General features: G+C 46.6%; 2 protein-coding genes across 2 annotated transcripts; one reads left to right on the top strand and one right to left on the bottom strand.

Moving 5' to 3' along the window:
• Positions 1–3,721: 3,721 nt before the first annotated feature.
• PNRC1 (proline rich nuclear receptor coactivator 1) lies at positions 3,722–5,291 on the bottom strand. The gene is made up of 2 exons (XM_075047021.1): positions 4,863–5,291; positions 3,722–4,162 (listed from the first exon to the last, which is right to left on the bottom strand). Exons 1-2 carry the CDS (start codon positions 5,289–5,291, stop codon positions 3,722–3,724), a joined length of 870 nt encoding a protein of 289 aa, XP_074903122.1.
• Positions 5,292–5,398: 107 nt separating this feature from the next.
• On the top strand, positions 5,399–8,784 carry BORCS6 (BLOC-1 related complex subunit 6). The gene is given in 3 exon segments (XM_075046599.1): positions 5,399–5,467; positions 5,469–5,897; positions 5,899–8,784. Coding segments are annotated over 3 exon segments (1,185 nt in total). The 3' UTR covers positions 6,586–8,784.
• Positions 8,785–13,202: the final 4,418 nt, after the last annotated feature.

Here is a 13,202-nt window from a genome sequence, read left to right as displayed (position 1 = left end):
TAATTCCCCTTAACTAGTTCAGTCAGGCATATATTATTAAAAAATAAAATTAAAGAATGCATTGTGAAATCAAAATTCAAAGAGTACAAGCGGTTGTAGAAGAAAATAAGGTATGCGTTTAACTGCATAATGGAAGTGTCAAGACTTTTAATGCAGAAATAAAGGTAAACTTACTTCCAAAATTACAATGAAACCAATCTATAATCTTCAGGTTTCATATAATTTATAGGCTTTGTATTTGATCTCAAAACTGGCTAAAGCAGAAAAAAAATCCTTAAGTGCGGCAGCTATCAAATGCTTTATAATGCAAAAGCTTAAAAAATACCCTCTGAAAATAGTTACAAGAACTGCTTAAAATGACACTACTTGGATAAAACATTGATCAGCGGAAATAAAATTCAATTTATGGAAGAAGTTACAGCCTCATATACAGACTACTTAAAAATTTAGCAGCTTCTCTGAAGAGATACTGGTGTAAGGGAGTTCAAATGCACACGGGATTTCTAGCTCCTGTTGCATTAGGAGCCAGAAGCATTTTAGCTTCAGTAGAGCACCAAGCCAGCCATTGTTAATGAAGCTGTCTAATGGGCTGAAACTTAGCCACGCATGAAAACCCAACAACAGATACTTCTGCGCTCCATGAAAGCTAATTTTTCAGGACCATCACCACATGACATTTAACTGTTTAAAAGTAAGCTGGTAGTTAACTCGCAGTTGATTCCCCTGCAGTTTCTGCACAGTATTGCACTAAAGATTTTCTAAGAGATTTTCATTATCTAACCAAAATGTAGTATGATCAGCTTCCTTACTCTGAAGATTTAGTAAGCAATTCATTTAATTCCTGTACAGCAGACACATGACCAGCTGATGATAACACATCCACTAAGTTTGTTCATTTTCTTCCTTAAAGGCTGTTCATTTCAAAGGACTTTATATTACATGGCAAAGAAGTCCTCCAAACATGACATTAATGTTTTTCTTTCATTTACTGGCTCTAAACTCAAACAATAGTACGTTCATGTAATACAATGCCTCGCCTTCAGGGAACTGAGATGAGAAATCTGTCAAAGTGAAGGAAATGCTGAAAGTGAAAAACCCCTGTAAGAAAATACTGTAGAAAGATAAAGGAAAAAAGTGGGAAAATGACAAATTAAGTGCAGAATACGGTCCTAAGAGATGACGATGCCCTGATTTTTCAGGTGATCTTGCTGAAGTATATACTGCATGTACGCCTAGTTTTCAAATCCATTGGCCAGGAAGGGACTCAACCCAAAGATCTTAACAAGACAGAAACATGAAGTGTTGCAACACTTCTGCCAGAAGCTAAATTAAGGTTTTTCTTTGCACTGTTTGGAAAGACCGGATGAAACACTATCTTACCCTGAAAACCTTTATGGTCCAACGAAGTATGAAAAATTTTAAATTTTCAAGACTTCACAAGTCTCAACAGCTTTAAAAGAACTGGCTGAGGAGCCAAGAACTATTGGCACTTAACATTTAATGAATTTTGTAATCCCCAGGGATGTGTCAGCAAATCAGGGTAGAAACAAAGAGGTATGTTACCTTGGCAAATTTTATGTAGGATCAGATTTAGCATTGAAACTACATAACGTGATGTCAGCTCCAGGGAGCAGGGAAGGAAAGAAGGTGATGGTAACAGAGATAATCAGGGAAAAAAAGGATACCTCCTTTTAAATAATGCCAACCTACATGGCTGATGGAAACTAGCTCTTGTCAAGCTAGTTAATCAAGATTCAAGACAATCACAAGTTCAGCTGACAAAATTAACCACTGCCTAAAGCTATGGGGAACAGCTAAAGGCATTTTCCTTTGCGCTTGATGACATTCAGGCAAAAGAAAAAAAGGAAGAAGAAAGAAAAAAAAAGCACAACATCAGGTCAATATAGCATATACCAAATATAGTAAATGGGGACTTACAGTCTAACTGAGTCATCCTTAGTGCGATTCCACTAGAATTTTTCTTTGCCCTAATACCATTTATTAAAAAATTTAAAAAATTAGGATTTTTGTTCATTTTTAGAAGGCCAGCTAGGACACACTGAATTACTGAGTATTTAGATTAGGCAGCAAACTGGGCTGCTGAAGCCATACGTTACCTCAAGCATGTACCATCATTAATCAAGCAATCCAGGTCTATCTTGCAAGGCAGCGAACCTGGAAGTCTTTGGGGTGGACCAAAAATTTCGTATTAACTCTTCGTTAGAACATATAGTTAAATATCCTAGTAGCATTATAATAAAAAATTTTGCAACTATGTAATTAATTCCTATAAACAAAGCAAAGAAATTCTCCCTTAAGTTTTTGACCAACCTTGGTTCAAGGCTATGTTAACAAGTACTGCCAATTCCCACACACAGAACAAAGTGATGCTATCAGAAGCAGTAGTGCACATGGTGCAAATTCCTATGTATCCTTCCTAGGATACTAGTGCCCAGAGAATTTTTTTTTTTTTTTTCAGTGGATCCAGAAACTTATAAATGCTTTTCTATCTTATGTAAATTTCACATTATTCCCCCATTTATTAATCTTAATTAAATACTGGATTAGCAAAGTAACTGCAAATCTGTTATCTCCTCAACATGCCTATTAGACTAATCTACAATACCTTAAGAATTCTGGATCAGAATAATACCATTTCCAGCATAGCTCTCAGCAAGAGACAAATCTGGTGAAAAATATGAAGTTTAACTTGCCCCACCCATACCTTTCTGCTGCTGCTACTTTTCAGTATCAGCTAATTTAATAACCACTTACTATGAAAATAGTTAATGAGCATTGCAGCATGAATGTGTAATTACCCAACTTTCTTGAAATCCGAATTTTCCAGAAATAGAAGGATAAAGGAAACACAAGGATTTCTCAATGAGCGATGGAATCTCTTAATTATTTGGATAGTTAAAGGCCGAGAAGGACAAAATATTCCTACTGATGTATGAAATAAGTTCACATACTTCACACACACACACACAAAAGAAAAAAACAGAGACATTATTAAGGGGAGGCCAAATTGTTTTATTTAATTTTTTAGTGACCAATTGGATTTTTGGCAGAAAGCTCTGCTCTTTTCTTTTTTTTCTTTTTTTTTTTTTTTTAGTTTTTTTAATTTTTTATTTTTTCTTTAAAGAAATTAGCAGTGCTCAAATTGATGGGTTGGAATTTTACTCAAATTCCAGTTAATTTTAAAAACAAACAGATGAACAGGCATTCCAGATACTGTTTCCAGAGCAGAGAGCAAAACTTCACATTTGTATGAAAATTCCATATTTATAATCGATTGGGACACAGAATGTAAAACTATTGTCAGTAGTGCATGAATAAAACATTCACATTTGATCTGGAACCTTAGAAAGCTGTACTCTCCTTCCAAAATTTTCATTACCTTGTGCAAATGAAGTCAAGTCTTCATGTGTCAAGCACACACTTAAAATTGTCCGTATTTTATATACAAGACATCTACCATTCAGGCAGTGCAAAATACATCCTTTCATAACAAAACTAAAATGTACCTCTCAAAGTATGAACAAGAATATACACATAATACATGATGTACACTATTTACACAACCATAAAAAATATAATACAAGGATTTTTTAATGAGATTATAAGACTTGACAGTCTTTTGCTATTTTTGTTGCAACAAGGCATGTTTAAGTTTCCTGGATGGAGTTTTCTTTGCCAATTACTCAGGAGATCTTGGAAACTATGCTTGAACTTTTAGGAGAGTTTTCAAATGGACTGCCATCAACTCCCTGTTTTGGTCAGACCGTTCAGCTGTGCCGCCCACCCAGTGGCTGGGAGGCTTTGGAAGGACGCTAGGAGATGGTGGGTCGCTAAATTTTGCCCCAGCGTAATTTTCTTTTTGGCTCGCTTGAGTTAGGGTGACAGGTTTCTTGGACTTGGCATTTCTGAAGTTCTCTGTGTTTTTAAGTGGCTTTTTCTCCTGCTTCTGAGTTACCTCTGGCAATACGGAATCTTGCCAAAAGTTCTCTATCTTTTTTGCCGAGGTGATCTTTGTCAGTGGCACGTTACATTTACTCTTCTGTCTGTTGATCTTTGGTTGTTCACACAGATGTAAACCGTGAACAGGCTGGCTGTAGGGGATGGCAGCCTTCTCAGTCTTTCCCATCTTGTTCTTTAAGAACTGCAGAGACAAAGAATCCACGTCAACACACGACCCCTCTCCTCGAGAGGTGCCTCCGGCAGCGCACGGGCACAGAACCGCCACCGCGGCGGCCGCTCGCCGGACTCAACACCCGTTCCCTCACCGCCCCTCCGCCGGGCTCCCGAAGCACCGCACCGAGGCGCTGGGGGCCGCCTCACGCAACCTAACCACCCGACCCCCTCCTAGCTATCCCCACGTCTTCCTCAACTCCTCCGTGAGCAGCTACGCGCTCGCTGCCGGCGCCCTCCAAGCCCTCTCAGAGGCCGGCGGGGGGCTCACCGCCTCCACAGCCGCCGCCGCCATGGGGCGCTGCGCCCCCGGCACGTCCCGCCTGCGCGCGCAGGGGCAGCTGGCCGGCGGCCAGCAGGCTAAATCCGGCTGTTGCTGGGCGCAGCGGCGGGCGCCCATTGGTGGCGCCGAGCAGCCAATCGCCGCCCGCGGTTTCTCTCTTTCTACGCCCACCACCCCCCTCGCCCCGCCCCGTCCGAGCGGGCGTAACGGAAACTCTTCCCCCCCCGTCCACACGCACGCAGGGGGCGAAGGGAGGGGGCGAGCGGCGAGCTGCCCCCCCTCCCGCGGAGGGAAGGGGGGGGCATTGCCTTGGCGGCTCCCGAAGCGCGGGAGAGGGGGATGGGGGGGGGGCAAGAAGTGAGGAGAAGTAGCGGAGCCCCGTCTTTACCTCCTTCCTGAGGGGTTTGCCGGGCGCGGGTCTCGAGGGGGCGGGCGCGGGGGGCTCCTCCGGGGGGGTCGTTACCATGCCGGGGGGGGCCGAGGCCGTCGGCGCGGGGTGAGCGCGAAGTTCGGCCGGGCCGTGCGTTCCCAGCGGGGTCCTTCTCCCCAGGCCGGCGCGATGCTGTTGGTACTGCTGGTAGCGGCTGGGCAGGAGCCCGGCGGCGCTGGGCCGGATCTTTCCCTTCTTCCGCCGGACTCTCTTCACCGCGGGCCGCGCGCTGCCCCCCGGGCCCGCCGTGCAGCAGCTGGGCTGGTTCTCACAGTTGCTGTCCCCTCGCCGGAGGCGCTGGAGAAGAGCGGAGGGCAGCCGCCGGGGGTCTTCGGTGCCTGCCGAGATCCGAGCCAGGAAGGGCGGCGGCGCCGTGGTGGTGACCATGGTGGGACGTGGGTACCCAGAGCTGTAGCGGGGAGAGGGGTCGAGCCCAGGCGGGGGTGAGCGGGTCGGGTCGCTGGCGAGTGTCTGCCCGGGCTTTGTGGGCTGAGATGGTGGCGCAATCGGATCCGCTGCTAGGAGAACATGGCGGGGGAGTGAAAAGAGCAGCCAACGGCGCCCCGGTGTTGTTACCCGAGCGGGGCACGCCCCCTTCCGCCCCATCGCCAATCGCCGTGCGAGGATGGCGCGAGCGGCACGCCCCTTCACCGGGCGCCGCCAATCTCGGCGAAACGGTAGCCTCTCTGGCCCCGCCCCGGCCAATCGGAAGCGACACAAACACTTCAGGCCGCGCCCGCTTCCGCGGGCCGCCCAATCCGGGCGGACACGAGCAGCGGGCCCGCCCCCGTCTCCGAGTCACGGGCCCGCAGTGCGAAGCGAACGGACAGGACGGGCGGTTCTCCTTGCGAGAGCCGCCGACCAATCGGGCGGCGCACAAACAGTGGCGGCCACGCCCCCGCCCGCTCCGCAGCCAATCGAGGGAGACGTAAACAGGCGGCGGCGCGCCCCCTGCTGGGCGGCGGAGCGCCGGCGGGCACGCACGCACGCGTCGCCCGCCATGGAGGTGCCGGCGCTGCGGCCCGCGGCGGCCGCCGGGCCCCCGGCAGCGGCGGCGGAGGAGGAGGAGGAGGGACCCGGCCGTGAGGCGGCGGGGCGGAGGCGGGACGAGCGGAGCCTGGAGGCGCTGAGCCTGGCCGCCGGCGGCGGCGGCGGTGGCGGCGGGGCGGCAGCGGCGGGGCGGCAGCTGCCGGAGGGGCGGCGGGCGACGCTGGCGAGCGCCCTGGAGCTGGAGGGGACGGTGCTGCGCGAGGGGCGCCTCACGCAGTTCGTAGCCAACAACCTGGAGCGGCGGATCCGGCTGAGCGGCGCCCCGCGGGGCGAGCCGCCGGCGGCGGCGGCGGGGGGCGGCGGCGGCGGCTCCATCCCCGCCATCGACCCCGGGGCGCTGCAGGACGTGGTGGCCTTGGCCGGGCAGGTGGCGGCGCAGGTGGACGAGCTGCTGCGCAACGTGCACTGCGGGCTGCAGGCCCTGACGGCCCTCAGCGTGGGCTGCATCCAGACCTACCGCGACGGGGTGGAGAGCCTGGGCGAGGCGGCCGACCTCAGCATCCGCGCCATGTACGCGCTGGTGGCTCGCTGCGAGGAGCTGGACCGCGCCATGCAGCCCGTGCCCGCCCTGGCCAAGCGCATCCGCGACATGAAGGGCACCCTGGAGCGGCTGGAGGGGCTCTGCAAGTAGCGCCGACCCGACCCGACCCGGCTGGGGGGTGTGTGTATGTGGGGGGGTCGCAGCCCCGCCGCTCTGGCCGCTGCCGCCGGCCTGCCGAGCGAGGAGCCCGCCGGGGATGGGAAAGCGGGGCCCCGCCGCCCTGGTTGTGCCAGCAGCGGGCCCGCTGGGCCTTCGCCGGGGGGAGCTCAGCCGCTCCGAGGAGCCCCGGCCCGGCGGCTGCCCGCCTCAGGCTGCGGCTGCCCGCCTCAGGCCTCTCCGGTAGCCCCGCCGGCTTCAGCTCTTCGCCTGGACGTTCTCCCTCCTTCCCTCTCTGTGTGTGTGTGTGCCCCTGTACGTGAGCAGCCGACAGCTGTGGCCGGTCCGCTGGCCTTAATCTGGAGGAAGTGAAGTTTTTGCAACCGATGAAGGAAAAAAGGCCCCGGTTGAAATCGCGGGGTACGCGGCAGGCGGTGCTTTTCAGCTTCAGCTCCATTAAAGAATTTGGATCCCACATGCCTTATGCTTTCTATTTATTGAGGGCTAGGAAAAACTAACCAATCTTAATTAAAAGCAGTTGTCAGTATTATTTTTTTTTTTACCAAATTTGAAATTATTGTGTACACTTGCTTGATGCTTAAAGGCATACATGCTTACTTGTAGTTGACTTAGTGCCTGACAAGCAATTCTCACTTCTGCCGTTACAGCAAATAAACACACAGAACGCTGCTGTCTCTTACAGGGCACAGTTGTAAGAGAAGACAAAATTTAATATATATAGCAAAGACACTTGCTTTCTGCGAGGAATATAGAATCCATGGAATATAATTGAGATTCAGATAAGAACAAATCTATATGCAAAGTTCTAAATAAAAGCCTTCGGATAAAATAAATACACTCTGCCTCTATTAGTTTCTACAGTTTTCACAGTGTAGAAGTTTAAATGGCCTCACTGTGAAATGATCGTGTGATTTTGTGTGGGTTTTTTTTCAATTGGGAAAGCACCTACTTAATTAGATGAGGAACATGAATATGTGATGACATTACATGGGTGTATGACTGACATAAAATGGGTGCTTTGGGAGAATTTGTTTGTATAACTTGAAGCTTTTGTATATGCATCACTGTATGCAGAAGTGATTTTGCTGTATCAGTAAGTACTTCCTCTGAGGCCTGAGAGTAGCCGAATTCTCTGCTCGCTATGGTTCCTATGCAACTAGCCTCTTAGGTGATGCTCTTAGCAATCCCATTTAGGTCACGAATGTGTTTGTAACAAGATTCCAGCAGAGAAATGATCACTGTGATCTTATGTATGTGTATAGTGCTTTCCGTGACCAGCAGCTCCTAAAAGCCTTGGAGCAAAGGTAGCTTGAAATACTACGCAAGTCCTGTAACTTTTGGTTGAAGAGCAGATGGGTTTATGATGGGTGCAGCTGCTACCCCACCATAATCTCATTAAAAACACCGAGAGAGCGGCAGATGCTCTGATATGCTGTGCTTCTGCGTGTAGGCAATACTGAATTGTAACAAAATGATTCGGTTTTATGCCACCCTGGTTTGCATAATACCAGTCTCTGGCCTGTTTTGGGCTTCTCAACATGGCCATGTCTTTCCCTCAACAGAGGGATGTATTTTACCTGTGGCCTTGAAGCCCTGGCACTGGGAGAAGGCTGAACGTGGGCTCTGCCCAGGTCACGCTCTTTGTGGTCACAGCTCTCGTGGTACTGTCTTCTGGGAAACAGCTGTGGCTCCAGAAAGGGACCAGAGGTCTAACAGAGAACAGAGGTTAGAGGAGAGAAAAAGGAGAACTTAATGGCCCCTGCCCATGGCCTGGAAGACACTGAAGATTTCTTAACACTACCGCAACAGCTGTGCTCTTAATATTTTTGGGGTGTTACTCTTGGGAAAGTTTGAACTTCCCTATCATGGGGATGCAGGAGTTTTGCTAAGTATGTTTTGTATATGTCAAGAGTGAAAACCAAAGTTTGATCTTGCTTAACTTGTGAGTATTGTTGAAATGTACAGGAACGACCTGCAAGCTTATTTGTATAGCCACATATGTACAGCTGCATATGTACCTTCATTCATACAGGCTAAGGTGAAGCCTTTAAAGCATATGTGTTTCAGTATGCTATTGGTTATAGATAGCATTTCATTTGCAGTCCCCTACATTGAATGCTAATTCCCTGCTAAAATTGTCAAGTCTGTAGAATAAAATGTTTACTTTCGTATTTTTGCTAGTGTTTAGTTGTTCAAGTGTTTGAGTTCCTAATTATTATTGCTTTTCTTATTTGGTAAAATAATTTGAAAGCTAATTTAAACTCTGCTCCTGCATCTGCACAGAGACCCATTAATGTGATTGCAGAGCCAGTTTCAGTCTAGGACCTCGGGCAGTAATTTCTGACAATGATGTCATTCATGTGATGAAAAAGGGATGACTAGTGAATTACAGGCATGAAGGAAGCAGTAATTACACTGTTTGGTTTTGGCTTTTACTGTCTGTCTGAAAGCTTCAGCTTGTTTGAAGGGCAGACTTAGCCGAGCTAGGTGAGGTGGCTCCTGTTACCAGGTGTCTGCCTTGTACATTTGCCGTCCCCGGGGCAGGCATGGCCGAAACGACGCAAACCTGTTCTGTGCCACCACGGTCGATATCGCTATGTCATCGCATAGCTGCTGTGGTTTCCAGCCCCGCTGTCCATACCGGCCTCCATTGCTGCAGGAATGGTGACACTTGCCAGCGTCTGTGTGCCAGCCCTGCCCTTGGAGTCCTGTGGGAACCGCTTGTGAGCTACGTGCAGCTCAGTAGCCTCTGGTCAACCTGGTCCTTCTGCAGCCAGAGACTTCTGTACCGCCTTTTTGATCCCAGTCCAGGCTTTCTTGTGCATATCCTGTGGTAATTCTGGCACTTTCCAACTTAGGGACGTTAAGCGTGAAAGCTTTCAGGTTCTTTTAGCCTTTTTTTGTTTAACCGATCAGTGAGCAGAGTAAAAACATGTTTGGATTTTCCAAGACCTTCAAATGGGTTTGCATATATTTTCTTGCTTAGTCACTCAGCTTTACAATTGGTCTTGTTTTCCTTTCCTTGTCAACTGCCAAGTGAACTTTCATTGTAACGAGACGGACAAGGTCAAAGAAGAAAACTAACAAAATAAAATGACGTGTAGAGTACTCAGCAAAGCCAGATACAGAATTAGCCATGCGCCAGGAATGACTTCCCTGCCCTGATAACCGCCAGTGACTCTGTTAGGATTTAGGTTACTCTGTTAGGAATTAGGTTAGTTTGGTAATTTTTTTTTTCTTCAGGACAAGTGTCAGATCTGACTATAGAAACCCTTTTTCTGATGAAGGTATGGTTGGTTCTGCTTCATTCCAGGCTTTTTCTTCCCTCCTTCCTGGGGTTTTATATTCCCTGATTCTGAACTGATTCCATATCCATGCTATTTAAAGGAGCTTTGCCAGATAAAACCTTGTTACAGCTGGAAACAAGAACCAGTCACCCAAAGCAGGAATGAACATCACAGACATTTTACCTTTAAGGCTTTTTTTCAGTGTTACTTAATTGCATCAGTTATTCAATAAGTAAATATATCAACTTTTTGTGTGTCTTGCTGCCAGCCAGACACTAAAATACATAGGTCTTTTGGCTGGAATGTCCAGATTTATGGCAGTACTTACTCCCATGAGTAAGGTCTTGACTGAGTTGCCGGCATGAGGAACAGCATGTGAGTTGAATCCAAGAGCATACCTCTTAGCATTGAAGAGGGAACTATTTTAAAATGGTTTCAAATAGCATGGCTGTACTACCAGAAGACAAAAAACTTAATTTTAAAGCTTCAAAATTAGCAGCAGCTTTCCAGAGGAGTTAGTAGTTCAGCTCTTGTAGCAAACTGTGGGAGCTGAAACTGAAAAGTCTTAAAGATAGAGGCCTCTTGCAGTAGGTGTCATCCAACATAAGAAGGGTTCTTGCTGTCAGATGCCACGCTACCTCATCCTCATCAATGCTGGTGTGTACACCTAAAAATGCCCTTTAAACGATCAGCAGATTGTGTCTATGTTGTTGTCACAACCTGCTTTTATTGCTAGGAAATTGCTTTGAGAAAAGGACATTCCTATAAAAATCGTCAAGGGTCCAATTAGTACATTTTTGTGAATATTGTCTCCACTTCTGTCCCCACCCTGGCCCCATTCAGGAAACATTTCCTGGATCCTCCTGCCATGCATGTAAGAGCACACATGGAAGAGAGAGATTTGTGACATTTCTGCTTTAGAAAGCTTAACGCAGTTATTGCATCAGATGCAGGAACTGAAACTCAGCTGGGTTTCACATTTGCTGCTCCAGCTTAGTGCCTGGGGAAAGCTTTTGTCATCGTTATTCTTTGCTGTTCAAAGCTCCAGAAGTAGAGACGTGATCAATGGACTTGGGCCCCAGGCTTCCACCTGAGAAGTCAAGATCCTCCTGCCCCCTGTTACGAAAATAGTAGCATTATGCCCTTATCTTGTAACAGGAAAAATGATAATCAAAATTCCAAACCTTCCTGTAGTTCTGGTTCCTTCCTGCTATTTATACACATTAGAAGCAATGCAAAAACCAAACCTAAATAAAAAAACATACCCCCCCACCACCTCAAGACTGCTAATCAATGCTCTTAGGCAGTTTTATAAATAATAATCGTGGCTGTGAAGAGTAACATGCTTGAGATGGCTCTTGCAGTAGTGTTGAATCCTGATGAGACTTAAGAGAACCCGAGTTTAGAGAAAATAAAATACTACCTTTTAATTATAATATTGATAGAGTTGGAGATGGGGCAGTCTACACAACACTTGCAAAACTGGCATCTGTTGTTCGTTAGCAGGGTTGGACTGCTGTGTACATCGGTCATGATGCAGCAACATTCATTAATTGGGAGAGCAGAAAAGCAGAGTTAAAACTATCTTGATTATTTTCCTAGATTACAGCTAGAAAGCGCTGTCACTGCAATTGGTTCCAGAATTTGAGTTAATGTTGCTGTTCACAGTAATGAAGTACGTTTGTTAAAAGTTGATTTTTTTTCAGAGAAGGGTAATAATTTATGTCAATATTTTTATTTTCATGAATGCTAGTTAGAGAGGGAAGAATCCTAGAATTTTGTCCAACAGTGTATTTCTTGTCTCAGTGTGACCAGCCATGGTTTTTCCTTGTTTACTTTATGGACAGTGCTGGAGAAATTCCCAGCACTGAACTTGCTCGTAAGACAGAGGGCCATGCCCAGTGAATTGTTAGAAGCGCTTTGTTAAGGACAGCTTCCTTGTCTGGAGGTACATGTAAATGAAGGGGAAGAAAATGCCACAAAGTTGCCAGACAAGAATTTCTAATTTTACAAAAATGTAATAATCCTGGGTATCTGCCTTGTCACTGGGATTGTTTGACTACACTCAGTAGCAGAAAATCCAAAAAATCCCAAGTTGAAATCTTAGCTTTTTAATAAATGAGCTTGCTTTCTATGGCCTAATATCAGCAGCGATGTTTACCAGCCATTTTCACTCTAATGAGATTTTTCTTGTCTGAACTTGAACTGTTGCCATTCAAGGGAATGCTAACATGAAAATAAACTCCTTTAAAATCAAAGTATCATTTGACTTTGTTCCTCTTTCTGTTTTCACTGCCTACGCGATTTGTTTACTCGGTGGATTTTTTTTTCAGGCTGGGACTTTCCAGTGACGTGTCCTCAGCTGGAAGGAGAGGGGAGTTTCTCACTGCTGAGCAAGATTGGGATTTTCCATTTTCCAAAACTTTCCGTGTGCCATTTCTGGTTGATGACCTGGATCTAGTTTGGTTTTGTTTCCCTCTTTAGAGAAAGAGATGTGCAACTACAAGTCTTTCATCTCACCTGCTCCGATGTCATCAGCTTTCTTCGGTCTGCTGAGAGCATTTGGATAGTTAGAACAGTCCCTGTCCCTACCCTGTTCACCATTTTCCACAGCCACCAGTTGTGCTGCATTTCCCCCCTGGCAAAACCTTGTTCTAGGCCTCATCAGTTCTCAGCGTTGTTATTTCATCCCACTTATCTTCCATCTTCAGTTGCATGACTTACTGCATCAGTGTTGTTATCGTACTACCAAGGCACTATCCTTCTTCTTTAGCTCAGTTACATCCTCCTTCAGCTGCCCTTCTTGTTTTTCATTCATATTCTGCCTCAAATTCAAAATGTTTATCTGCAAGTCCTTGGCTGCCTGTTCTCTTTTGATGTCACTCATTCCTTTATTCTTTACAATCTCTTAGTAAATTACCTTACCCTTGCTTTCACTGTGCCTGCCTTGTTGCTGTCTTCTGCAAAGCTCCTTGTATCCAGAATACCAACTCTTGTTTTTAAATCAACAAGTTGCCTTGGGACTTGGCAACTCAGAAACTACATAGATAGTAGATTTCTACTTACTACACTAAGCAGAAGTCATTACAGAAAAATTCAACATCTGTAGCAGAAGAGAGCTAGGTCTTATTACTTGTTTCTGATTTACTTTAGTAATATGCCAACAAATGCAAATCAAACTGAACAAACTACTTGCAAAATAATACTGGTGTAACTGTGTGTGCTGTGATGTATCTGGTAAGAGATAACTGCTGCTTGCATAGGCTCTTAAGGATGTGGTTATAGGATACCAAATGCCATGTG

This window comes from Buteo buteo, chromosome 15 (genome assembly GCF_964188355.1).
Source record: "Buteo buteo chromosome 15, bButBut1.hap1.1, whole genome shotgun sequence".
Lineage (NCBI taxonomy): Eukaryota > Metazoa > Chordata > Aves > Accipitriformes > Accipitridae > Buteo > Buteo buteo.
This window is presented reverse-complemented; position numbering and strand designations above follow the sequence as displayed.

What these genes read in the sequence shown, in the direction of transcription:
- PNRC1 (XM_075047021.1), bottom strand. Translation starts at nt 5,291, where the DNA reads ATGGTCACCACCACGGCGCCGCCGCCCTTCCTGGCTCGGATCTCGGCA. An exon ending in GCAAACCCCTCAGGAAGGAG is followed by an intron (nt 4,163 to 4,862) that starts GTAAAGACGGGG and finishes TTGTCTCTGCAG; the next exon opens with TTCTTAAAGAACAAGATGGG.